The sequence below is a fragment of the Carassius auratus genome, chromosome 10 (assembly GCF_003368295.1).
Source record: "Carassius auratus strain Wakin chromosome 10, ASM336829v1, whole genome shotgun sequence".
Lineage (NCBI taxonomy): Eukaryota > Metazoa > Chordata > Actinopteri > Cypriniformes > Cyprinidae > Carassius > Carassius auratus.
Genome location: NC_039252.1, coordinates 17906617 through 17934391, shown reverse-complemented (window position 1 = coordinate 17934391; position 27775 = coordinate 17906617). Strand labels below are relative to the sequence as shown.

At 43.2% G+C, this 27775-nt stretch overlaps 1 protein-coding gene across 1 annotated transcript; it reads right to left on the bottom strand.

The window, feature by feature from the left end:
• Positions 1 to 226: 226 nt before the first annotated feature.
• LOC113110134 (G protein-activated inward rectifier potassium channel 2-like) lies at positions 227 to 26308 on the bottom strand. Its single transcript, XM_026274154.1, has 3 exons — positions 26109 to 26308; positions 10861 to 11779; positions 227 to 918 (listed from the first exon to the last, which is right to left on the bottom strand). Exons 2-3 carry the CDS (start codon positions 11759 to 11761, stop codon positions 608 to 610), a joined length of 1212 nt encoding a protein of 403 aa, XP_026129939.1. The 5' UTR covers positions 11762 to 11779; positions 26109 to 26308; the 3' UTR covers positions 227 to 607.
• Between the last annotated feature and the right edge of the window lie 1467 nt (positions 26309 to 27775).

The window sequence follows — 27775 nt, the reverse complement described above, 5'->3', positions numbered from 1 at the left end:
AGAGACACACGCAGACGTCTGCACTTCTACTTCTTCATCCAATCATGATTATGAGTTAAAGGAAGAGCAAAGGGAGAGAATGGTCATGGCTGAGGAAGGTTATTGGAGCGCACACACACACACACACACACACACACACAGTCCCATGCAGCAGCTCTAGTATGGCCTACAGTCCTCAAACTCTCAGTCAGTCCACTACAGGACCGTCTGTACATGCGTAGATAAATATGACTCTCGCTATCCCAGAAGGCAAAATACACGACTCTGTGTCGTATCAAACAACCTCACATCTCAAACCCAGCAGATATATACAAAAAATACAAATGCAAATGCCCTAGAATAGATCTATATCATATACACTTATAGGAATTAATCTTTGAATTAAAAATCTGAAAATATCATTTCTTATCTTTAAGAAAAAAACTGGTTTCGGGAACCATGCAGTCGCCCGCGCACATCCTTCCGGGCGAGAAAAAGAGAAAAAGCGCGTGAGATGGGGTCCGTGTCCCGCCTCGGGGCGCTTTCCTGAGCTGACCTCTGACCTCTGACCTCTGACCTCAGCTGAGCGTCCGGCGGCGCAGAGGCGAGGAGAGATGTGTGTGTGCTCCTACACTTTGGACTCGCTCTCCATGTTGGCGAGGTCTCCGTTCCTCTCCAGCAGCTCCTCGTCCTCGCTGCTCCTCAGGCCCTGTGCGCTCAGTCTGCTGGACACTGACCAGGTCAGAGGAAGACGAGAGCGCGCCGTCATCTCCGCCAGCTCTCGCGCGCTGCAGCTGGGAGTGTTGGTCTCGTAGATGTCATGGAAGCTGTTGTAGTCGACCTCGTAGAAACCGTCCTCCAGCATCAGGACGGGGGTGAAGCGGTAGCCCCACTTGATCTCGCTGGCCACATACGAGCTGCGCGCCTGACACGTCATGCCTGAGGAACACACACACACACACATACACACACACATTAATAACAAGTCTGGGCAAACTACTGAGCAGGAACCAATCAGAGGCCGTCGTTTTATGATGTCATCACGTAGACTTCTTACAAAGTATTTTACAGCATTTTAAAACACCAAAAATACAAAACACTAAAGTATTTTGATAGAAAATATGAAGCCATTTGCATCAACTCTATCAAATACATGACAAAATAATATTTTATATTTGAAATACATGTAGGAAATGAACTGAGCTGCGTGTGCACCGTGAAGAGGAAGAGGATGTTCTGTGTCTGATGAAGTCTGATGTGTGCATCTCAAGACACTGCATGTTTCCCAGAATGCAACACACTCCATGTAATGTTTCATCTTCAAACGCGTGAGTGAACTGGAGGCGAGGAATAGTTATTATAAAACACTTTTATACATACATGTTACTGTAAAATACTAAATATTGCTGCGTATCTAAAAACAATATCACAAGTAGGACATAAATTTGTTTCCGATCAAGTCAAATGATGTCACCTTTATCTCTATAGTGCCTTATACAGTACAGAGTACAAAGATATTGAATAACAAAAATATTGAAGTAATATAATATATAAATAATTTGTTGGCAGAGACCGTTTACAATAACTCTGTCCACCAATGTCTAGCTGTGATAAACACTGCTCACTCGCAGCGGATGAAAGAGTTCGAACCTTACCTAGACTACTCCTTTTCCCATCACATATCAGATCAGAAAGACATTTATTTTCAATAAAAATAAAGGATATATTAGAAAATTTGAAATAAAACGTCTCATTAATAATTCAGTGTTATTAAGGTGTAGGGAGGTTTGTGTCCCACTACATTTGCATTAATTTATCATCATTTAAACACACTATGTTATTTCACCATGTACTACAGTACTGAAAAATAAAATATCCACCTAACTACTATTTACACAATTATTATTAGTTCTGCTCAGTATGTAAAGTCCATTAATTATGAAATTAGTTCAATTGGGCAATATAGCATTGTTTACTAGTATGAATCCTTAATTAACAAGCCTTTGTAAAAAGAATAGTTAGCACATTTATTTGTGATGTAATAACCTCAGCAGCTGAATTAATGTTCTGTGACAACACTTTAGCACACTACTCTGAAACACTTGTTGCTTATTGTAAACTGTTTCACACACTATTCTTTAAAAAATAGTGAGCCGTATACACTGTGTACTGGGCAGTTTGCAGTAAGCAAGAATGCCATGTCGAACACAGCCAGTGTTTCAGTCAGTGATGATGAACTCATTCTCTCTTTCTACCTCGTTTACAACGGTTTCCTGACGATCTCAGCACACCACTGTGAAATGACTCACATAATGAGTGAAGAATGTGTGTGTGAGTGTGTGTGTGAGTGTGAGTGTGAGTGTGTGTGTGTGTGTGTGTGTGTGCATGTGTGTGTTTGTGTGTGTTTGTGTGTGTGTGCATGCGTGTGTTTGTGTGTGTGTGTGTGAGCGTGAGTATGTGTTTGTGTGTGTTTGTGTGTGTGTGTGTGCATGTGTGTGTGTGTGTGTGTGTGTGTGAGTGTGTGCATATGTGCGTGTGTGTGTGTGTGCGTGTGTGTGCATATGTGCGCGTGTGTGTGTGTGTGTGTGTGCGTGTGTGTGTATGTGCATGTGTGTCTGTATGAGTCTGTGTGTGTGTTAATAAATGTGTGTGTGACAGAGAGAGATCTGGTTAGAACAACAAGCGTTCAGTGTATTTGATGGTGATAGATGGTCTTTTCTGTTGAGTGTTAATGCAACATGGATATTTACCCAAAACATTTTCAAGAAAAGCACCCCATGGATATAAAACCCATCAGCATGTGCTTCATTTTCAGAAAAAAGTATGAAGTGATACTTTCTGCTGTATGTCAAGAGTCTGTCAAATGAATAAAGATAAATGTAGAAAACAAGATGTGATGGAGAAGCTTAGAGCAGAAGAGTAGTAAACCTCTTCACACTCCTGTTCCATTAGATGCACAATAAATGTGTGACACCAACACTGAGCGACTCCAGGGTTCAAAGGTCACTGTCTCCAGTCACTCTCCAAACACTGTCACATCTGTGAACACATCTCCCTCTGCACTCTCAGAGCTCACACACACACACACACACACACGCTTATATAACGCGTGTCTCAGAGTCGCTCTGTATTGAGGAGTCATGGCGGGAGCTGCATCACGCTTCATCAGCCTCCACTGTATTAGCTGTGCTCATGAACACACAAGAGTCCGTCAGCGAGAGCACAGCGTGTTTGTTGGACATAGTTTGCTAAAGAACTTTCATTCATCTGGTGTGAGATAACGCTCTAAACCAAATCCCTGCGTCCTGCGCTGCTGACAGGAGAACTGCGTTCACTGCATCGTTATCAGCAGACAGCAGCCCGAGATCAAGAACCCTCCAAACCACACACACATGCTCTCTCTCTCTCTCTTGCTCTATCACACACACACACACACACACACACACACACACACGCTGTGACTCAGGACACGACACAGAGCTGGACAAAGAACCTATACGACGAGCAGAACAACATTAAAGGGGTCATATGATGCAATATTTTCCTTTGTCTTTGGAGTGTTAGAAGCTCTTGGTGCATGCAGAAGATCTGTAAAGTTGCAAAGACTAAAGTCACAAACCCAAAGAGATATTCTTTATCAAAGTTAAGACCCTGCCGCACCCCCCTAAAACACCTAGTTTAGACACGCCCCCCACATCTGTGTGGGAATTAGGACTGTGCGATTAATCGAAATCGAAATAAAATCGCGATTTGAGTGTGCGCGATTTCTAAATCGCTTTATAGCACGATTTTCCGCGGCCCTGACCTCCTGCAGCATGTTATCTGAACCAATCAGGATGCAGCGCACCTGGGTCAGTGCGAGAGCAGAGCACTGAGAGCAGACTGCAACATCTCTCTGCTGAACGAGCTGAACACCTTCTTCACTCGCTTTGAGCAACAAAACAGCACCACTGCACAGAAGACTCCACCTCCTCCCGGTGACCAGGTGATGACGCTGACCCCAGACAGTGTGAGGAGATCCTTCAGCAGGATCAATGCATGCAAAGCTCCGGGTCCTGACAACATCCCTGGGCGTGTACTGAGAGACTGTGCAGCAGAACTCCCTGATATCTTCACAGACATTTTCAACATATCACTGAGTCAGGCTGTTGTTCCCACATGTTTCAAAACTACCACCATCATTCCAGTTCCGAAGAAACCATCTCCATCCTGCTTCAATGACTACCGTCCTGTTGCACTTACCCCCATTCTCATGAAGTGCTTTGAATGGCTAGTCATGCACCACATCAAGTCTGCCCCCCCCCCTCCCTGGACCCCTTCCAGTTTGCATATCGGTCCAACCGGTCGACCGATGATGCCATCTCCACTGCCGTCCCCTCAGCACTCACACATCTGGACAAAAAGGACTCATATGTCAGAATGCTGTTCATAGACTTCAGTTCAGCATTCAACACCATCATCCCTCAACAGCTCATCTACAAGCTGAGTCAGCTGGGGCTCAACACTTCGCTGTGCAACTGGCTGTTGGACTTTCTGACTGGAAGACCTCAGGCAGTACGGGTCGGGAGCAACACATCCAGCACCATCACACTGAACACTGGGGCCCCCCAAGGATGTGTGCTGAGCCCCCTTCTCTTCACTCTGCTGACCCATGACTGCACACCGTCACACAGCTCCAACCTCTTTATTAAGTTTGCGGATGACACGACTGTGGTGGGTCTCATTAGCAACAAAGATGAGACAAATTACAGGAGTGAGGTGAGCCGTCTGGCCGGGTGGTGCAGTGACAACAATCTCTCTCTGAACGTGGAGAAGATGAAGGAGATTGTTGTAGACTTCAGGAGAGCACACACTCAGCACGTTCCTCTGACCATCAACGGTGCGACTGTGGAGAGAGTGAGCAGCACCAAGTTCCTGGGTGTGCACATCACAGAGGACCTCTCCTGGACTGAAAACACTGCAGCACTGGCCAAGAAATCACAACAGCGTCTCTACTTCCTCCGCAAACTGAGGAGAGCCAGAGCCCCACCCCCCATCATGTACACCTTCTACAGAGGCACCATCGAGAGCATCCTGTCGAGCTGCATCACTGTGTGGTATGGCGCCTGCAACGCATCCTGCCGAAAGACTCTGCAACGCATAGTGAGAGCAGCTGAGAAGATCATTGGTGTCTCTCTCCCCTCCCTCCAGGACATTTACGGAACACGTCTCACCCGCAAAGCCCTCTGCATCGCAGGTGATCCCACTCACCCATCACACAGCTTCTTCTGCTGCCATCAGGGAGGAGACTGCGGAGTCTCCAGGCCAGGACCAGCAGACTGAAGGACAGCTTCATCCACCAGGCTGTCAGGAAGCTGAACTCACTCCTGACCTTGCCCCCCCCCCCCCCCCCACTTTCCCCCATGCACCACTGAACTGTGAAACCTCAGTCACACGTGGTTGCTGCAAGCTCCGGCTGCTCCTTCGTAGAATCCGTCGGCTGTTCCTCACTCTTTGATAGTACAGTCTGGCACTTCTGACTCCTGGTATGTAAGTATGCTTACATATGTAAAGGATTGGCCACTGATGATTCAAACGTGAGTTTTGAGCAGTGTAGAGTAAAGTAGCTTGTATTTCTCCGATCACAAATACAGACATGGTTTTATGTTTACACGATGTGATATGCAAAGCAAAGCATAAAAAGACAGCATGAGTCATTATAATCAGTAATTATGTTCCCACTGGATGCAACAACTGCCTCGTTTGTAATGGGTTTTATTGTTCTTGTCCTGTCACGCTGGTGTTCTGTCCGGGACACGCCATTACAGTATATGTTGAGGAGCGTAACATTTCCATCAGATGCTTGAAACATTTGGCCAATCACAACGCACTGGATAGCTGGCCAATCACAGCACACCTCACATTTCAGAACGATGAGCTTTGTAAAAATCGACATGCTTCAGAAGGCAGGGCATAGAGGAGAAACAATAATGTACATTATGTGGAAAATAATGTGTATTTTGAACCTTAAACCACATAAACTGTACGTTCTTTACACCAAATAATGTTCTTTTTAGCAGAATCATATGACCCCTTTAAAGCTGAACAGCGCGTCCCTGTCGACATGTGTCCTGTGATGACACGTGTCCTCATCGCCATGGCAACAGGTCATGCCCTGAGCAGTGAGCACCCTCGACAGACTCTAGAACCACAGTCAATCCTGAAGAACACTTCTCTCTCTTCCTCTCTCAGGGAAACGCGTCTGAAAGAGTTCACACGGCCTTCTGTGTGTCGTGATCTGCTTCGTACTGAGCACGAGACGGACTGAGAGTCCTGCCGCAGTGATGACAGAAATAACACCAGTAATCATAATAACAGTAACACTCCGGAGCGCGGTTTAGATAAGGTGGTTATATAATGTCAGTGGGTTTTCCTAAAGCTGTGCCGTCGCCATGGCAACGTGCTCACAAACCCTCAAAATAGCATCACAGTCGCAGAGAAAGAAGACATGCTGCTTCTTTTTTTGCCTAATTGTATCTAGAAGATCCTCCATTTCTGCAGCGTTTCTCAGCGGCTGTGCGACGCGACTTTCCTTTTTTATCTCAGACTATTTTAACGCTGAACTGTAGCTCATAGAAAATGAGGAGCTGAAATCAGTCTCCAAGGTCATTAGAAACAGTGGAAAAATCTCAAAGGAATTAGCAAGTGCAGACGTTTCCATCTATTCCACAGACCCGATAATAACTGAGCTGACAGATGATCATGTCCCTCGTTCTTTATATATGGTGTGTTTCCTCTCGTTCGTCTTCAGTGTGAACAGATGGAGCTCACATCATGCATTCACGGTGGGGAAGAGCTCAAATGTGCAGAATACAAATGTGAGCAACCAGCAGAAGATGTTCACTTCTCCACAGGATCATCTGTGGAGAGATCTGTGCACTAAAAGAACAACTACTAAAAACATGTTTAATCCCTCTTATTTCTTAGGTTATAAACATCTTGCAGATTGTGATGTAAACTTATGAGCACAACCGTATTTACCCTCAACTCTTTACTAAAGCACAATCTGCACACCACACACTTCATCTCTCTCTTCCTGCTTTAAACTCACCATGAAAACAAAACATTTCTTATGTTTTTATGGAAAATGCAGTGTTTATTACACAGTTTTTTCAACTACTTTCTCACAAAATGCAAAATGCCTCACTTCTCTTGAAGCACTGCATTCAAATATCACAACCACGTCTCAAAAGCAGACAGACTGTGATTATCTGCTCTAATAAACCATTTTCTGCAGCAAACCTGTAAAGGTCAGGTCAGGTCAAGCATCACTGCACTGAGAGAACCACATAACTGGATCCGTGTGGTTCTGATGTGTGTCGCTGCTAATCTTCAAATAAGAGCGGAGGAGTAAAGAAAGTGTGAGACGCTCGCTGGTCTTCTAAAGGTGTTACGTCACACACTCCTCTGAATGGACCGCAGTGCTTCTACACACACGTGCCTGTCTCTGCACATCTCACACAGCAGCTGCTCATCCTTCAGAGAGCGACACAGAGCTGAAGAGTCTGTAATGATCCACAGACACACGAGGTCACGTCACGCTCATCTGACGTGTTTCCAGTACTGCACTACACTGAGAGTTCTGGGATATTTCCCGGCACACAGAGCATTTATACGCCACTGAGTATTGATCTGGCACTATTTTTACAGTATATCATGAGTCCTGATTCAGAGTCTTTCTCTTGGGATGCTGTTAGAGCCATCGTTCACCTGAAAACTGAAAATCTTACCATTTACTGAACAATTATTTAAAAAAATCACTCATTTTGTGTCCCTGCAGCACAGAAGCAGTCATCAGTATCAGAGACGTATATTTGTAGAAATACACAACAATACATGAGTCACAATTATACATTTCTCTTTTATGACAAAAATCATTAGGATATTAAGTAAAGAACATGTTCATGAAGATATTTAGTAAATCTCCTACTGTAAATATATCAAAACTTAATGTTTGATTAGTAATATGCATTGCTAAGAACTTCATCTGAACAACTTTAAAGATGATTTCCTCAATATTTCAATGTTTTTGCTCCCTCAGATTCCAGATTTTCTAATAGTTGTATCTCAGACAAATATTGTCCTCCGAACAAACCTCACATCAATGAAGAGATCATTTATTCATGATGATTTATTCAGATTTGTGGTCATCTAGTTGGCCAGTGAGGACCAGAGATAGGAGGATTACTATAAATACACTCGTTGAACTGACTAATTAGTCACTAAAATACAAGTCGTAAACTAATTCAAACACCACAATATGAAATTAACATTGATTCGATTAGTCACGTGTGAAAATATAGACAGAATTAACAAATTAACCTTTACGTCAGGTGATGAAACCTGTCAAATCACTCGAGTGGAGGTTTGGGAATGATGCAGTGATTATAACGTGACAAAAATGAAACTGATTCTTAACTAGCGATAGCACACATAAACACATGCAAACACTGGCATGTGCCACTAGTACTTTAAAGTAATTTATGCTCAACATAATATCATGCTCAGTCTCAAAATAACAGAACATTTAGCTGAAACACTTACTCTCCGTGTGCAGTCCACAGAGAAGCATATGCATGAACCAATCTACTGCATACCTTCAATGCAATGCTTTTATCCAAAATCATTTGTTGTCCCATTTATCTGTTTGATCACAGTTGATATGTCATCTATTCTAACCCTTCCTTCACTCATTACAGAGTTCTTACAGCCTTATGACTCGACGATTAAACATATTAAACACATTGTAAGTTTGGGGGGGGGGGGGGTTGTTATGATCGAGTTGTGTTGGTTTGGGTGTATTTTCTTTTCTGTGGAGGTTTTGTGATTGAGGCGTGACTTGAGCGCACCTGATGCTCATTGTGGGTCTTAGTTTGTTAGCGTCGCTGCTTAGCTGTAGCTTGGGCAGTTTGCCAGAGCCATGCTCCAATTTTGTGACATAATGCTGTGTTTTGCATCCATTCACTAGCACTGACAACTCTTCACCTTGTGCATCCATTCACTTGCTATTCCTACTGACTGATACTACGGATACTGTTTTTATGGTTAAATAATTTTGTCATGATAACTATTATGTTTGAACTTATTCCGCTGTGTCATCTCCCTTTCATGTTAAGTCCCTGAGCCATGTGGAACACAAGTGACTTTAGATAAAAGCTTCTGCCGAATGCATTACATGTAAATGTAATCTCTGACTGCAAACTGTTCAGCTCTAGAAACGCCATTTCCAGGGAATGCTGGGAATTAGACATCTGATATTGCTCATTCAGTATGAGTTCTACTTAATATGGTCAGTTATGGAGTTTTTTCCTATTCAATGCAACAAACTTCCTGTAGATCAAATCAATTTTAAGGTCATGGGTTCGATTCCCAGCATATATGTTAAGTCATCAAATGCACAACTTCAATGCAAAGCAAGCAATTTTGGATAAAAGCATGTAAAAGTAAATGTTATATATGAGTGCAAAGAGTGGAGTACTTCTTTAGAAATGCCATGGTTATGGGTTCGATTCCCAGGGAATGCATGAACGGATCAAATGTATATTTCCAATGCAATGCAAATGTGTTTGGATAAAAGAATCTGCCAAATGCAGTACATATAAATGTAATCTTTAAATGCAAACAGTTGAGCAAACAGTGTCTCTAGAAACTCCAAGGTCATGGTCATAGGTTCAAATCAGTGGCACCGGACTGGGGGTACAACCAGTACTGTTTACTAGGGCCCCAAAGGAAGAGAGGGCCCTAGAAAAGTCTGGATTATATATATATTTTTAAGGGCGGGGGAGGGGGTATTAGTACTGGGAATGCATGAACTGATCAAATGCACACCTTCAGTGCAATGCAAGCAGTTTTGGATTAAAAGCATCTGCCAAAAGCATAATATGTAAATGTAATGTCTGAGTGCAAACAGTACAGCACATCTCTAGAAACGCCATGATCATGGGTTCAATTCCCAAGGAATGCATGATCCAATCCACTGAATACCTCCAAATCAAGTGACTTTAGAAAAAAAGCATCTGACAGATGCATTACATGTAGATGTAATCTCTGAGTGCAAACAGGACAGAATGCCTCTACAAACAGCATGGTTATGGGTTCGATTCCCAGGGAATAAATTAATTTATCAAATGCACACCTTCAATGCAATGAAAGCAGTTTTGGATAAAAGTGTGTCCCAAACGCACTGTGTAAGCGTAATCTCTGAGTCAAACAGTAGAGCACGTCTCTAGAAATGCCACAGTCATGGGTTTGATTCCCAGGGAATGCATGAACCAATCCACTGCATACCTGCAATCTAATGCAAGTGATTTTGTATAAATCACTTGCAGCTGTGGTCTAATGGCTAGAGAGCTGGATTTGTAACCTGAGGTTCATAGGTCCGAGTCTCGGTGCTGGCAGGAGTTGTAGGTGGGGGGGGGGGGGAGTGATTGAACAGTGCTCTCTTCCTCCCTCAATACTCATCACTGAAGTGTCCTTGAGCAAGGCACTGAACCCCGGGGTGCTGCCCGAGTGCTGGATCTATAGCTGCCCACTGCTCCAGGTGTGTGTTCACTTCTCACTGCTGTGTGTGTGTGCACTTGGATGGGTTAAATGCAGAGCACCAATTTTGAGTATTGGTTACCATACTTGGCAAATGTCACAACAATTTTTCATAAAAGCCAAATGCATTACAATTGCAATTGTAATTGCAATTTCTGAGTTCAAACAGTACAGCACATCTCCAGAAATGCCTGATCCAATGCACACTTTTAATGCAATGCAAGTGATTTTGGATAAAAGCATCTGCCAAATCCACTATGTGTAAATGTAATCTCGGAGCACAATGAAATGACTGTGGCGTACCTGTGGCCTCCACCATGCCCTCCAGGATCACCACGATCTCCAGCTCCTCATGGGCCAGGTGCTCTTTGGAGATCTCCCAGAAGGGGCTGTGCTCATTGATCTCGTGGCAGATGATGAGCGGAGACACCAGGAAGAGCCGGTCGTCTCCGGTGTCGTAGCCCACGTTCATGTCCGTCTGATTGAGAGGGATGAACTCTCCCTCCTTGGTCTGTTTGGACTTGATCAGTTTGGCTCTAATAGACGCCTCCACGATGTGTGAGTTCCGCAGGTCTCCGACGCGAAACATCAGACAAAGCCGTCCGTCGCGCATGGAGATGACGGCGTTGGTGGAGAACACCAGAGTCTCTGCACGCTTCTTGGGCTCCGAGATCTTCACGAACATGCAGCCCACCATGAAGGCGTTGACGATGGAGCCCAGCACCGACTGCACCAGCAGCAGCACGATGCCCTCGGGACACTTGTCAGTGATCACCCTGTGGCCGTAGCCGATGGTCGTCTCTGTCTCTATCGAGAACAAGAATGCAGTCACAAAGCCGTTGAGGTTGTTGACACAAGGAGTCCACTGGTTGTCTCCTATGTGCTCCAGATCTCCTCGTATGTAAGCGATCAGCCACCACATGAAGCCGAAGAACAGCCATGTCACGGTGTAAACCAGCACGAAGATGAACAGATTGAACCCCCACTTGAGGTCCACCAGCGTGGTGAAGATGTCTGTCAGGTAGCGGTAGGTCTCCCGCACGTTTCCGTGATGCACGTTACACTTGCCGTCTTTCCGGACGTAGCGCTGGATCTTCTGCTTGACACGCTCCCTGTTCTTCAGAGGTTTGGGGACGTCATCCCATGTCTTCTTGGGCAGCTTAGGCTGTCGGACCGTGACGGTGCTCTCGACATCCTGCTCCATCTGGACTTCTGTAAGATTCTGGAAAGAGAGAGAAAGAGAAAGACAGGATCAGTGAGCAGTGGCACACGCGTGTGAGCCCATCAGTCCTCCAAACACGGAGCATGACCAAAGACATTTACAGTGGAGGCCAAAATGAACAAGACACTAGTATTCTCAGGAGCTAAAAATGGTTTTAAGTCAGTTATGTTAAAAATAATGTCATAAATAGAATTTCTTTATCATTTAACTTCTATTAAATAAAGCTAACCAGCTAATCAGTTTGACGAGTGGGGCGGGGCCGAGAGACGTGGGAACGAGGAGTGAGGCCAGGTGTAGTGATTGGAGATGAGCTACACCTACGACCCACCACCGGTCTCGAGTCCCACGTAGGAGATGGAAGGATATAAAACTGGTCTGTCTTTAGTTGTGTTTGCTTTTATTTATGCGCATCAGTCGTCCGTGAGGGGCTGGTGCGCTGTTTTGTTTATTTTTTGCTTATTAAAGTTTCATTTTGATTGTCCGCCGGTTCCCGCCTCCTTCTTCCCGATGATTATGGAGTTAATATTATTACAGTGGTGCCGAAACCCGGGAGAAGGAGGGACGTGCTGCTGAAGATCCCTCGCCGCTGTGGTGAATCCGCGGTGCCATCGAGCTGGCGAGGTATGTGCCACCATGGACGCTCGAGGCGGTGGGCTGGAGAGAGTTACTGGGGACAGGCGAGCTCGCTGCCGGCCGCCCGTGATGTGGAGGGGCGGCTGCCGTCCGTGAGGGGGCGGAGGAGTCGACGCCGTTCGCCAGGGGGCCGGAGCCTGCTGCCCTCCGCCGGAATGGGGAGGAGCAGGGAACGGGGGCTTCTGCCGGCTACCCAAAACCGGAGGAGCCGTCGCCGTCCACCGGGCGGCGGAGGAGTGTCGTGCCATCCGCCGAGGGTGTGATTATTAAAGTTTCATTTGATTGTGCTCCGGTTCCCGTCTCCTTCTTCCCGATGATTATGGAGTTTTTATTATTACAATCAGCTTTTGTCCTCGGTGCACTTGAGCAGAGTTTTTTAGGAGCTTTGCAGGAAAGGACTGATGATCAGATCACATCTCTGTGTGAAGCACACACATCTCACTGCATTATTACAATTAATGGCCAAATGAATGTTTGGAAATGTAAACTGATATTTCCTACACTCCAGCAAAAGATAGAAATAACTGACTTAAATCCATTTTTAGCTGCTGAGAATACTTGTGTTCTAATCATTTTGGCCACCACTGTACCTCTGTCTTTACTGCACTATAACACCATATTGGACTTCATTGGAGGTTGAGCGAAAGCACCACAATGAGTGTGTTTTTGTCAAAATGAAGTCTCCCGTCACACTTTTGCAGACACCTCCACCGGTGAGTTTTACTGAACGTTCATCCGAACTGACCAGATTCTATCGCTCGTCCATCAGCTCTGACCTGATGAACTCTGACCTCACGCATCTCACTCACTAATGCACTCTGAATGTAATAAAAAGCTGTCTGATGAATTCCTTATCTTTTCATATTAGAATGATATTTTCATCTTTACCTCAATATCCTCCTCCTCTTAAGAGACAAACAGACTCTGAAGACTAATTCTGCTGTCATTAGTCACTGGCAGCAACACAGACAACAGATAGACAGGTAATTCAATTGGCAGTGCATCACACACACACACACACACACACAGCGGCTGACTAATGATATTATTGATCAGGTGATCAGCAAGTGACCTGTGGACTGAAGAGCAGCTGGACTGGAGGCGACAGGAGAATAACGAGGAGAGAAATGCAGCCTGATGCTCAGGAGAGAGACTCTGATCTCCAGTGACAGCACGTTTAAGAGGAAGAGCCGAAACGCTTTGGGAGGGACGTGTATGTCAGTTCACATGTCACTTCACGTCCTGAGCGTTGCCTTGAGCAGAGACACAGAGAGCAGCTCACATCTCTGATTACTGACTCACACACACACACACACACACACCACACACAAACACACCACGCACGCACACACACACGCACACACACACACACACACACACACACACACAGGGCTAGAAGAGTGTGGTTTGATATCCTTTTAATATTATAGTACCTGAAATAAAGAATTTAATACTGAGTAACTTACATTTGACACATTACCTACCTAACAAAGTAAAACAAAAGTAGAATTAACTGTCACGTGTCTATGAACAACAACCAATAAGCTAAGTGAGTCATGCATCTATAAATAAAGAGAGTCGTGCATTTACTTCTAAATAAATCTGTTTTTGAACAAATTGGTTGAATAAATGATTCACTGAGTCAGCTGTGAGTTTTCAGCTATGTCCCGTGTTTCACAACAAGATTACCAACCAAACGCCACAGAGGACAGAAGATGAATAGATGTTGGTTTCAGAGTATAAACAGACAGACATTTCTCCATCACAAGGTACATCTCATTAAACCTGAACTGACGGCGCTGTGAGAGTGAATGCAGATCATATGAGCTGAGAACACTGCAGTAAAGCTGCTTCACACTCGAGTGTTTCGATACACTTTCACACATGCGATACTGCAGCGTTTGTCCCTGTAGAGTTTACACACACAGAACGACACCTGCATGAACTCTGACATCACACAGATTCAGTCCTAAACACTCACCTGTGTGTGAGATGAGGTATTTACACTCTGAAATTCACACACACACTCTTTCTCTGAAAGTGTTGTCTCTCCATCATGCTTAATTAACCCTTTAATGGCAGTTTAATTAAATTCTATTCATCTTAATTTGAATTATTGTTTCTTATCTCTGTCTCAGTCTGTCTCTGTTGATTCCCAGTATTTATTTGTGTTTTAAAGAGTTATTTAGAATAAAACATTGAACCCTGCACCACAATTTGATTTTACTGAAATCATAACATCATACGTTCAGTGTATTTGATCCTTCTTATCATAACTGAGAGTTAAACATTTGAAGCCATCAGGGTGACCTTTGACCCTTACCCATAATTCCATACGACGGTCTCATTATGATTTTATTTTATGACAACACAGATTCATCACGGCTGATAAAGTGGTGACCAGCATCTGTAAGTCTCTCATCAACACTATTGAGATCACTGATTTATTGATTTCTTTCCATTTGTGATTTCATTAATTCATCACACAAGAGACTATTAATAACCCATTATACATTTAAAAAAGTGTTCAAAACATTTGCTTAATCATCTAATTTTTTTTTTCCACTTAAATCAGTTTATTATAAGTAATCGCTCAATCATCATTGGACTGCATTACATTAAATGTTTGGATCATTTCAATCTCAATTTACTGGAGATTGATATTTACAACTGATATTTAGATTATTTTATGTCAGTATCTGCTGCATCTGCTGTTATAAACATCTAATTTATTTACATCACAAGCATCAGAATAATTGTTCATTTATCAGATAATAATTTCATATATCAGGCTTTACACAGTTAATTCAGCCATAACTTCATCATAGGAAATGATGAGATTAAATATTGTTTGGAAATTTTCAGGCACAAATAATCCAGGTCGCATGAGAAAAGAGAATCCATTGAGACGCTCAGTATGTGTGTGTGTGAGTTTGTGTGTGTGTGTGTGTGTGTCACAGATGTGTAAACATTTACTGATGTGATTAATTAACTCTCTCAAACGGCCGTCACCTGAGCCCAACACTCTCTCCCTCTCTCTCTCATTCTCTCTCTGTCTGTCTCATGTTGAGTCATGTTCACATGTGTCTCTCTGTGGTGTGTTTCCTGTTCCTGTCTCACTCTGGTCACTCAAGAGAAAAACAGACGCTCTACAGCTCTGAATCCATGTGCACCTGCTCAGGATGAAAAGGAATCGCAGACATACAGGTGTGTCAGAACAGAACTGTGACAAGATTATATGACCCTGATAAAACAAGCCCATCTGTGTGTCTGTCTCTAGCTCTGCGCCCCCCCCCCCCCCCCCCCCGGTCTCTCTCTGCAGCCATCGATCCATTAGCAAGCTGGACAACCGGCTTTACAACCCACAGGGGGACAAAATGAACACACATACACTGATGTATGTTTTAACGCTTCATTCAGATCCACTCATATTTATTCAGAGAATAAACCGCATGCTTTGTGTCAGCGGACGGCCAAATGGACACGACATAAATAACACTGAACAATAACTGAGAGAGACTCATATTCATGAAGCCATTTAGAAGACAAAGACTGATGCTGGAGACAATGAGCACATTACCATAGACATACATATAGACAGACAGGCTAAGACACAGACAGACAGATGGACAGGCTAAGAGACAGACAGACAGACAGACAGACAAAGACAGACAGACAGACAGACAGACAGAGACATACAGACAGACAGATGGACAGGCTAAGAGACAGACAGACAGACAGACAGACAGACAGACAGACAGGCTAAGACAAAGACAGACAGACAGACAGACAGACACAGACAGACAGGCTAAGACAAAGATAGACAGGCCAAGAGACAGACAGACAGACACAGACAGATAGACAGACAGAAAGACAGACAGAGAGATAGACAGAGACAGACATGGACAGACAGACAGACACAGACAGAGACAGACAGACAGACACAGACAGACAGACAGACAGAAAGACAGACAGACAGAGACAGACATGGACAGTAGAGCAGCTGTAGCTGTGAGTGATGACGGCAGCGACGGACCTCTGAGACACAGACGAGGTGTGAGCGCAATCCTTCTGAGAGCTGGAAAGGATCAACATGCGTTTGCAGCACATATTGATTGAGTCCAAAAGTAGCTACAGAGACCCCCCCCTCCCCCCCCCTCCCCCCTCGTGTCCTACACTCGTTCTGATCTCAGTTAAAGCTCAAAATATGATCGCAGCACACATCACAGATAGAAACACGTCAACCAGCACACAGGACAGAATTACATTTGTGTGAGACAGACAGCTTGATCATGATCTAGAACACTGAAAACACTGTCACTCACTGGAACACTAGAACACTCAAACACTGTTTATTACTAGAACACTGGAACACTGTCACTCACTAGAACACTCAAACACTGTCTATTACTAGAACACTGGAACACTGTCACTCACTGGAACACTACAACACTAGAACACTGTCACTCACTGGAACACTAGAACACTCAAACACTGTCTATTACTAGAACACTGGAACACTGTCACTCACTGGAACACTACAACACTAGAACACTGTCACTCACTGGAACACTAGAACACTCAAACACTGTTTATTACTAGAACACTGGAACACTGTCACTCACTGGAACACTACAACACTAGAACACTGTCACTCACTGGAACACTACTAGAACACTCAAACACTGTTTATTACTAGAACACTGGAACACTGTCACTCACTGGAACACTACAAGACTAGAACACTCAAACACCGTCTATTACTAGAACACTGGAACACTGTCACTCACTGGAACACTACAACACTAGAACACTCAAACACTGTTTATTACTAGAACACTGGAACACTGTCACTCACTGGAACACTAGAACACTGGAAAACTGTCCCTCACCAGAACACTAGAACACTGTCTATTACTAGAACACTGGAACACTGTCACTCACTGGAACACTACAACACTAGAACACTGTCTATTACTAGAACACTGGAAAACTGTCCCTCACCAGAACACTAGAACACTAGAACACTGTCTATTACTAGAACACTGGAACACTGTCACTCACTGGAACACTAGAACACTGGAAAACTGTCCCTCACCAGAACACTAGAACACTGTCTATTACTAGAACACTGGAACACTGTCACTCACTGGAACACTACAACACTAGAACACTGTCACTCACTGGAACACTAGAACACTCAAACACTGTTTATTACTAGAACACTGGAACACTGTCACTCACTGGAACACTACAAGACTAGAACACTCAAACACCGTCTATTACTAGAACACTGGAACACTGTCACTCACTGGAACACTACAACACTAGAACACTCAAACACTGTTTATTACTAGAACACTGTCACTCACTGGAACACTAGAACACTGGAAAACTGTCCCTCACCAGAACACTAGAACACTCAAACACTGTCTATTACTAGAACACTGGAAAACTGTCACTCACTAGAACACTAGAACACTGGAAAACTGTCCCTCACCAGAACACTAGAACACTCAAACACTGTCTATTACTAGAACACTGGAAAACTGTCACTCACCAGAACACTAGAACACTCAAACACTGTCTATTACTAGAACACTGGAACACTGTCACTCACTGGAACACTAGAACACTGGAACACTGTCTATTACTAGAACACTGGAACACTGTCACTCACCAGAACACTACAGCACTAGAACACTCAAACACTGTCTATTACTAGAACACTGGAAAACTGTCACTCACTGGAACACTAGAGCACTGGAAAACTGTCACTCACTCACTAGAACATGGGAACACTCAAACACTGTATATTAATAGAACACTAGAAAACTGTCACTCACTGGAATGCTAGAACACTCAAACACTGTCTTTACCAGAACACTGGAACACTGACACTCACCAGAACACTACAGCACTAGAACACTCAAACTCTGTCTTTTACTAGAACACTGGAAAACTGTCATTCACTGGAACACTGTCACTCACTCACTACAACACTAGAACACTGTTTATTACTAGAACACTGGAGCACTGTCACTCACCAGAACACTAGAACACTCAAACACTGTCTTTACTAGAACACTGGAGCACTGGAACCCCGAAGTGCACACACACAGAGCAGTGAACACACACACACACACACTGTGAGCACACACCCGGAGCAGTGGGCAGCCATTTATGCTGCGGCGCCCGGGGAGCAGTTGGGGGTTCGATGCCTTGCTCAAGGGCACCTAAGTCGTGTTATTGAAGGTGGAGAGAGAACTGTTCATGCACTACCCCCCCCCACAATTCCGTCCGCCCCGAGACTCGAACTCACAACCATTCGATTGGGAGTCCAACCCTCTAACCATTAGGCCACGACTTCCCCCACTACACTAGAACACTGTCACTCACAGGAACACGGTCACTAACTAGAACACTTACATCTTACAGTTGTATCATTCTCTGATTAGAAATTCACACCAGTATTTCCATTTTGCAGAAAGGCTCGTCTAACAGCAAATGAAATAAGTTTCTTTGAATAAGCGTCATCGTATACATGTGTATAAACTGCATAAACTGCGGTATGAAGTGTGTTTCTCAGCATTGTTGACACCATTTTATTTGAAGACAAAGTATCAAACCATCATTTTGTGTAGCGTTACACATGTGTGTAAATGCTGATAAGATATTTCTGCCAATTTGCTGTTTCCAGCTAATACTAACAGACTAGTACTTCAAGTGGGCCTACATGTTTTACCAGGTTTAAATAATTGTACAGTTTTGTAGGACTGCTCTCAGGTGTCTCAGATGTGAAGCTGGACACAGTGTAAATAAACTTGAGCTGCAGCTTCTGCTGGACGACATGAAGGACCAACACAGAACGAGATCTTCATCACAATCACATTCACACAATCATGAGCCGAACAAATGCTCTGGATAAACGCCTCTGCTGAATGCATGAATGCAACTGCACACGCCATCATCATCATCATCATCATCAGGACCAGCGCAGGATCACAGCAGGTTTCTTCATTAAGACCAGGAAGTTCAAACTGTACAAATAAAACAGCCATTAACAACAAACTCCACATACTTTAAACGGCAATAAGAGTTAACCCAGTTAAAGCGGTAGACCACCATTTACACACATACACTTACAACGCATGCAATTACACATTAAAGGTGCCATATGCAAAAATTGAGGTAAAAATATCCATAACATGACCTACACGCATTAAAAGAATGAGAAGAAATAAGGGTGATGAAGTCATAAAAAAAGTCAAGTTATAGTGCTGCAGAGATATCAACCTTAATTAGCATTAGCATTACTAGCCCCGGCCCGACAGGTGTCGTAATACCAGTTTCGGCCATGGGAGGCGGTATGCGGGCAACATAACTACCAGCCAACCTGCAATACACGAATAACTCGCACGGCTTGTGAGCGTGTACTTGAACCTGATGTCAATCGTGTGGAAAGTACAGCCCCCTACTTCATTTCAGTTCAGGGAAGAGAGAGAAATGATGTCTCAAGCCCTTGGCAAGAGACCACCACCCGCTACAGGGAAACAACCGCGCTCGGAATCACAAATCAAATCCGATAAGAAAAGGAGCCGAACCAGAGTAAACATCGGCACTGCTTTCAATCGCTGGAGACAACTGATGGACCTGAAAGAAATGAGGTTCGACTCCGAACTTGCAACATTTCTAACAACAAGTTAGATGCTGTTAGTATTTCGCTAGAAGTTTGTTTTATATGTTTGTGTATTTGTTTTCGGGAAGTTATAACATAGCAATGTATCGAAGGCTGTTCGATAAACGTGCTAATGTTAGCGATGGCTAACCATAGCTGCATTTGATAATTAGCTATAACTTAACGTTACCCATTTTATTATATCATAACTAACCTGCTCTTTCTAGTCTGTTGGTCTCCGTGTCTTCTTTGCTTCGTGGTTTTTCTGTGCGTGAAAAAAATTGATGTGTGGCGTGAAAGCGTGTGAAAAGAGTCAATTGCGTGTGTCTCACGCCTAATGCTTTAGAGTTGTGAGCAGAGCGGCAAGAGCGATGTTTGACGCTCCAGACGCCGGCGGTGTGAACGCACAGTTAGGCTTCGGCTATGGCTGTAGTGTTGTTGTGAAAGTAGGGGCGGAGCATAGAGACTATGCCGTTTCTCGTTTGTTACTCTAGAGTAGACCAATTCACTTTATTGAGGCATACTGCCCCCATCTGGTATGGAATGTGGAGTATGACTTGATTTTTTTTGCCAAACATTACAGATGGCACCTTTAAACCAACCCAAACCAGTGCTCAGATCCGCAGCTTCACGAGTCTGATCACAGGACCACAACACAGTTCATACAGTAGATCTACAGCAGCACTGAACTCAATCAAACCACAGTCACAGAACGTGTGGAACCACTGACTTACAATCACAATCACAATCAAAATAATACCTTAAAATACTTATTTTCTGGTATGAATATCTAGATGCATTTACTTGTCAAATAAAATGAGATATTATGTTGTTTGTTTGCTAGTTTTAAAAAAAAACTAAAATGTTAGTTTTTGTTTAAAACAAGCAAAAAAAGATCTGTCCATGGGGTAAGAAAAATAAGCTTAATTCAAAGGCTAAACAAGATGATTTTTCTCACCCCATTAGCAGATAATTTTGCTGTTTTTTACATTAAACAAGACATAATATCTTAAGTCATTTTAACAAGACAATACTTTTTTGCAGTGCAGTTCACTCTCTCTCAAAGACCTGAAGAAGAAGGAAGGGCTTCCTGTGAGCTGAACGCAGAGCTCTGGTCTCACAGGTGTTTGCTGAACACAGCCGTAAACACTGTGCAAACACACACACACACACCAGAACACACAGCAGCTCACCTGAGCCTCGTGCGTCTGAGGGATGCTGGGTAATTCACACACCGCCTGACTCAGCACAAACACTGCAAACACCAGTCGAGCGCACGTTTCTCACCACGAGAACAAGAGCGAGCTGTGTCCGTCACCGCGCAGTCTCTGGACCCTGTATTTCTGGCATTGATTAACAGCCCGCTGTCCTTCAGTAGGTCACTGTGAGCACAGGCTGCCTTAAATATTTCATATTTCTTCAACCTCGCTGGGCTTTTGGTGCAGAACCAGCATCATGGTGGGCTGGAGGAGATCTGTGGGCGGCGTGAGGAAATAAAACGCAAAAAACAACAAGAGCAAATCTTGAGATGATTGACAAACGCTGCTCACAATATCTGAGGGTTTCATCACATGGCCTTTAAAACACACTCCACATCGTCACAAGACCATCATCAAATCAGACCGTTTCAGATGACATCATCGTTTCATTGTTCTAATTTAGAAGAACGTGCATGTCATCCTCGACTGTAACAGTTTCACAACATCTACACCTGACTTCAAGATCTTCAACAATATTTTTATAAAATATACAATACTATATATAATGTACATATACATATAATGCAATTCATTTATGAGTTAATCTAAAGAGCAATTATGACAAATGGCCAGTTAGATTGAAGACAATAATAATTCTGAATGTGTGTGTTTGTGTGTGTGTGTGTGTGAGAGAGAGAGAGTGAGAGTGTGTGCGAGTGTGTGTGTGTGAGAGTGAGAGAGAGTCAGAGTGTGTGTCTGTAAGAGTGTGTGTGTGTAAGAGAGAGAGTGAGAGTGTGTGAGAGTGAGAGTGTGTGCGAGTGTGTGTGAGTGAGAGAGTGAGAGTGTGTGCGAGTGTGTGTGTGAGTGAGAGAGTGAGAGTGTGTGTGTGTGAGTGAGAGAGTGAGAGTGTGTGTGTGTGAGTGAGAGAGTGAGAGTGTGTGCGAGTGTGTGTGTGTGTGTGTGAGAGAGAAAGTGTGTGTGAGTGTGTGTGTGTGTGTGTGTGAGTGAGAGAGTGAGAGTGAGAGAAACTGACACACAAAAATAATTTACTCTGGCCTAAAGTCAAACATAACTGAGGTTGATTTTCAAATATGAAAGTTCAAAGACTGCATAAAAAGATTCTCTTACGTAGTAACTTTGTCTTGTTTTCTAGTATAAATCATTTTACTTGTCATGTCAATTCATCTTGACTCAAGAATGTTTAGATATTTAAACTAGAAAACAAGACAAAGTTACTACGTAAGAGTGTATTTCTGCTGCTCTGCTGGAACCGGAGTCAGACCTGTTTCACACACAGTTTCCGGTTTCTCTCGTTTCGGCTGAAATCCTGCTGACCTGAAGAGTCTGAGCATGTCTGCTGTGTTTGCTGGAGCAGGGAGTTTTTCTGTCTCTCGCTGGGAAACATGAGCCACTGTCACCATGGCAACACACGGCTCGGTCCGTCAGCGCTCACAGTGAGCCGAAGTGAAGTGGCAGCGTTCTGCAACGTTCCAGAAGCGTTCGGGTCAAGAGACTCTCTGACGCTCTGCGGACGCTGGCGAGGGCGTGACAATCGAATGTACAGTCTATGATCATAACCAGCAGAGGACATGCATCTCAAATAGACATTCATTTAATTAGCAGCTCATGCATGTCATTAAATCTGCAGCGAGGAACCTTTGAGTCTGAAACTCCAGATTGAGCCGTTCATAACGAGTCTGTCAAAGCCTCTTCCGGGTCAGGGACAGAAACTAATCATTTCAGATCATAATGTTTTGCTACAAATAATCTAGAAGAACAACACCACGCTTGATATTCTAACAATATTATAAATGTACTTTTCGCTGTTACTATATGAAAAATTACAACATACTGTGCATTTCTGGGTTAGTTTATCATAAATCTCATAATTCACTGAAAGCATTACCTAATCCTTACGCCTCTTTCCAGGTTAGTTTTCACACATATACTTTAACTTATTTTCTTTCACAACTAATCACTATTAGCAGTGTGCACTAAATGTCTTAATAGCAGCAGCAGCAAAAATGTTTTCTTTTGTCTTCTTAAAGCAAGATACATTTACTTGAGAATAATTACTTGTTTTTGTATATATATATATATATATATATATATATATAGATTCTTGTCTCATTGGCAGGTGCATTTTCTTAATTGAAGCAATAACGTAAAATAAATGCAAAAAATAAATAAATAAATAAAAATCTGAAACAAGACTAGAACAAGAAAATTCTTATTTGCAGCATTATATTTGTCATGTGTTAAAATAGTGGAAATCTCTTTATTATCACTCAGTGTTCCAGTTTATGATCATTTCTAATTAAGGCAATGTGTTACATAACCACATAAACCACAACTTGACCCCTATGAACTAGTAAATTATACACCAATCTCGAATCTCCCTTTTCTGATCAATTCGTAGCAGTGAATGAAGATGTATCATATCGATCACAAGTGCAGTATGGAGTACCTCAAGGCTCAGTACTAGGGCCGCTACTCTTCATGCTTTATATGTTACCCTTGGGAGATATCATCAGGAAACATGGTGTTAGCTTTCACTGTTATGCTGATGATACTCAGCTCTATATTTCCTCGCAGCCCGGTGAAACACACCAATTTGAAATATTAATGGAATGCATAGTTGATATAAAAAACTGGATGACGAGTAATTTCTTACTGCTAAATTCAGAAAAAACAGAGTTGTTAATTATAGGAACTAATAACTCTGCATGTAATAACCTAGAACACTGTCTAAGACTTGATGGTTGCTCTGTCAATTCTTCGTCATCAGTTAGGAACCTAGGTGTGCTATTTGATCGCAATCTTTCTTTAGAAAGCCACGTTTCTAGCGTTTGTAAAACTGCATTTTTCCATCTCAAAAATATATCTAAATTACGGCCTATGCTCTCAATGTCAAATGCAGAAATGTTAATCCATGCATTTATGACCTCAAGGTTAGACTATTGTAATGCTTTATTGGGTGGTTGTTCTGCACGCTTGGTAAACAAACTACAGCTAGTCCAAAATGCAGCAGCAAGAGTTCTTACTAGAACCAGGAAGTATGACCATATTAGCCCGGTCCTGTCCACACTGCACTGGCTCCCTATCAAACATCGTATAGATTTTAAAAAATTGCTTATTACTTATAAAGCCCTGAATGGTTTAGCACCTCAGTATTTGAATGAGCTCCTTTTACATTATACTCCTCTACGTCTGCTACATTCTCAAAACTCAGGAACCGGAAACACTTCACATAACACCCTACGTACTTGCTACATCATTAGAAGAATGGCATCTACGCTAATATTAGTCTGTTTCTCTCTTGTTCTGAGGTCACCGTAGCCACCAGATCCAGTCTGTATCCAGATCAGAGGGTCACTGCAGTCACCCGGATCCAGTACGTATCCAGACCAGATGGTGGATCAGCACCTAGAAAGGACCTCTACTGCCCTGAAAGACAGCGGAGACCAGGACAACTAGAGCCCAGATACAGATCCCCTGTAAAGACCTTGTCTCAGAGGACCACCAGGACAAGACCACAGGAAACAGATGATTCTTCTGCACAATCTGACTTTGCTGCAGTCTGGAATTGAACTACTGGTTTCGTCTGGTCAGAGGAGAACTGACCCCCAACTGAGTCTGGTTTCTCCCAAGGTTTTTTTCTCCATTCTGTCACCGATGGAGTTTCGGTTCCTTGCCGCTGTCGCCTCTGGCTTGCTTAGTTGGGGACACTTCATCTACAGCGATATCATTGACTTGATTGCAAATAAATGCACAGACACTATTTAACTGAACAGAGATGACATCACTGAATTCAATGATGAACTGCCTTTAACTATCATTTTGCATTATTGAGACACTGTTTTCCTAATGAATGTTGTTCAGTTGCTTTGACGCAATGTATTTTGTTTAAAGCGCTATATAAATAAAGGTGTGTTTACTCATGGCTTTTTTTTGTGATTTGTTAATGATTTTACACTTTTAAAGCCTGATGATTGATGTTTAAGTTTATGATCTTTCACTGGTTGTTAACAGAATTCATACGATTTATTTCACACGAAGCATCATTTGCTGTAGGAGACAGCGTGATGCTTGATTAAATACAAGGGTTTACATGCAGGCCTCTGCTCCAGAGCATTCTGAGGATCTGCCCGAGAGAAAGAAGGACGAGCTTCACTAAACATCACAAGAAGCGCTGAGAGGAGGAAGATTGGAGCTCTCTGTGATGCTTCGTGAGGATGAGAACTTACATGACTGTTACACAACACTGGCACAATCACAGCCTGAGCCTTCTGGAACTAAACCGTCTGAGGAAGAACCGGACCAATTAACCCACGAGAGAGGGGGGGGGGGGGGAGAGAGAGAGAGAGAGAGAGAGAGAGAGAGGGAAAGAGAGAGAGAGGGGGGGGGGGAGGGAGAGAGACTGAGAGAGAGAGGGGGGGAGAGAGAGAGGGGGGGGGTTGGGGAGAGAGGGAGAGAGACTGAGAGAGAGGGGGGGGGGAGAGAAGGATCGCGTCCACGGGATTTTTAAGGTTTCCATGGAGACGGTGCGGGATCCAGAAGCCCACGGGTGCCAGATCCACACACAGGAACAACACATATGTCGAGAAGAGAGAAGCTCGTAAATATTTTACTGAAGCCACGATCTTCATCACTGTTGCTCCTCCGCGAGGAAGACGATGATGACGATGATGATGAGGAGGAAGAGGATTCTTAGATTACCGAACGCTTGTCTTATGTAAGCCATCATTCAGTTACAGTCCTCCTCAGAAACACGGAGAAACTGTGATTACAGTGATGAAGGAGTAAATGCGACACGTACCAGACAGCGCGTTCATTCAGTCACTCGCTCTTCATCCTCTCTATCAGTCTTCAGTGATGAAGAAGAAGATGAGCCCGCAGCTCACGGAGAGAAACCCGGAGAGCCATCATCTTCATCATCCTCCCATCCTGACATGATCTCTAATGAAGCAGAGAGAGAGGGATGGAGGGAGGAGAGAGAGAGAGAGAGGGAGGGGGCGGAAGATTCATGGCGTCACAGGTTCGAGTCTCTCTGATGCAGTTCAGTGTTGTTCAGCTCCGCGGGATTCATCGCTCTTTATGTGTATTAAATGCAGGTCAAACACATGTGCACGCCGAAGTGTAATCATTTATACATTTACTAGCAATTTCTAAGAGGAGCTGTTTCAAAGTGCGTATCTCTCTCTCTCTCTCTCTCTCTCACACACACACACACACATTTGTTTACTCTTTTCCTGCCTGCCCTGAATTTTATCTACTGTATTAAAATATTTACATGTTTGTTTATATTCTCTATGAATAGTTTTATATAGTTATATAATATATATATATATATATATATATATATATATATTTATAGAGTTATTTAATTATCTATCTATATTTGTTTATAAGTGCTGTTTTTGCTGACATGCAGCTCAATATGCCTTTAAATCGCTCCCCGTTACAAATAAAGTGTTCTGTATTTAATTGTGTAACGTGGAGTCAGAGACGTTCAGATCCATATGCAGTGGTTTATTAAAGAGAATGGAGCACAGCATCAATTATTTAAACAAGACTTTGCAATCACTGAGAGTCCAAACACAATTTAGAGTGGTAATGGGGAACCAGTGTTGGGGGTAACGAGTTACAAAGTAACGGATTACAGTAACTATATTACTTTTTTGGGTAATGAAGTAAAGTAACGCATATTGGTAACTAAACTACTTTATGAGACTATAGGAACGCGCTTTCCTGCGTTACACCGTGTTTGCCTGTGTGTAAAGTTCTGGGCCGGGTTTCCCGATAACGAATCTTAGCGCTTAAGAGTGTTTTCTACTAGTAATTTTACGATCCTTCGTTATTGTTTGACGTGCGTTTCCCAACATTGCACGTAAAGCAATCGCACAGCTGTGCTTCAAGTGCTACGTAGGAGTCGCTCTCCGTTTGTCAAGTGCTGAAATGTCATCGCGCCTGGCTCTAAGGTAACTTCCGGTCGGTCTGGCTGCGGTGCAGTCTGCAAACGCAGTTAAAGTTAGGGTGATGAGTAGACTGAACTTGGGCTCAGGTGGTTGAGATGTGGGATGGGTTTCCCATACATTTTTGGAGACTCGCCACGATTTTAAAACTAGATGATTTTCCAAAAGGCTTTGTTGAATAAACATGAGCACGTACTGCAAGTTTAATAATAATTCCTCACATTTATATGTTTTAATATCAAAACGAGACACAGGTGTTTTTATATCACTGTATTTCTGAAGGAAGACTTTTATGTTATATGCCTGATAAAGCAGCGTTTGTGAGCTCAGCACTGCTTTCTTTTCAGCGGTTACCGGGGAAACCTCGTGCTTTAAAGCATCTCCTGCTTAACATTAAAATGTTTTATTTTTAATAGTAAATGCCCTTTATTTACCAAAACATTTATTTTCAATATTTAAAAGAAAATCTAAATGAATGATTTATACCTTCATTTTGTAACAGGGAGTCAGA

What these genes read in the sequence shown, in the direction of transcription:
- LOC113110134 (XM_026274154.1), bottom strand. Translation starts at nt 11,761, where the DNA reads ATGGAGCAGGATGTCGAGAGCACCGTCACGGTCCGACAGCCTAAGCTG. An exon ending in GGGCATGGTGGAGGCCACAG is followed by an intron (nt 919 to 10,860) that starts GTACGCCACAGT and finishes TGTGTTCCTCAG; the next exon opens with GCATGACGTGTCAGGCGCGC.